This window comes from Gobio gobio (assembly GCF_949357685.1).
Source record: "Gobio gobio genome assembly, chromosome: 17".
NCBI lineage: Eukaryota > Metazoa > Chordata > Actinopteri > Cypriniformes > Gobionidae > Gobio > Gobio gobio.
The window spans coordinates 4698998-4699603 of NC_137110.1; the positions used below are offsets into that span (position 1 = coordinate 4698998).

At 44.4% G+C, this 606-nt stretch overlaps 1 protein-coding gene across 1 annotated transcript in view; it reads left to right on the forward strand.

Annotated features, from left to right (window-relative positions):
* rbpjl (recombination signal binding protein for immunoglobulin kappa J region-like) overlaps nucleotides 1–200 on the forward strand; it is a gene marked incomplete at both ends in the record, with an annotated part of 28162 nt that extends 27962 nt beyond the window's left edge. The window contains one exon of the mRNA XM_079841311.1: nucleotides 1–200. This exon is cut by the window's left edge and continues 74 nt beyond it. Within this exon, the coding sequence (XP_079697437.1) occupies nucleotides 1–200 (200 nt within the window).
* Nucleotides 201–606: the final 406 nt, after the last annotated feature.

Consider the following 606-nt stretch of genomic DNA (forward strand, 5'->3'; position numbering starts at 1 on the left):
CAATCACAGTGCCCTTATCTCTGATCCGATTGGACGGGCTGATCTACAGGAGTTCATACTCATTTACTTTCACACCAGAGCACAGCGCCCCCTCTCAAACAAACGGTACAGCGGAGAGAACCGCAGACTCGGACTCGCTCATAGACACCATACACCAGGAGTTCACACGGATGAACTTCCACCTATTTATGCAGAGCTGAGAACACACACACACACACACACACCTTGAATCAAGGATTAATCAAGGCGAATATTCTTGTCAGATTATGTCCAGCCAGATTCTACCCTCTTGTTAACACTTCCAGATCCATGCTGTGAAAAGAGCGGAGTCGGTTGAAAAACAATTAATTAGCTTCATAACATCTGTGAATTTCTCATCAGTCAATGGATGCTTATGTCAGAGTGTGTTGCAGCAAAAGCTTCAATTCTCTGTATGATGGACTTTAGCAAACCTTCTATGCCTTGGCAGTAAAGACATTTTTAATGGTACAAAAGATTTCCATTTCAAATAAATGCCATTCGTTTAAACTTTTTATTAGGGCCCAAGCCCAGAAGGGAACTGTCAGCCATTGGGCGAGGCAGAAGTTGACGTGGAGGGGTCGTGGG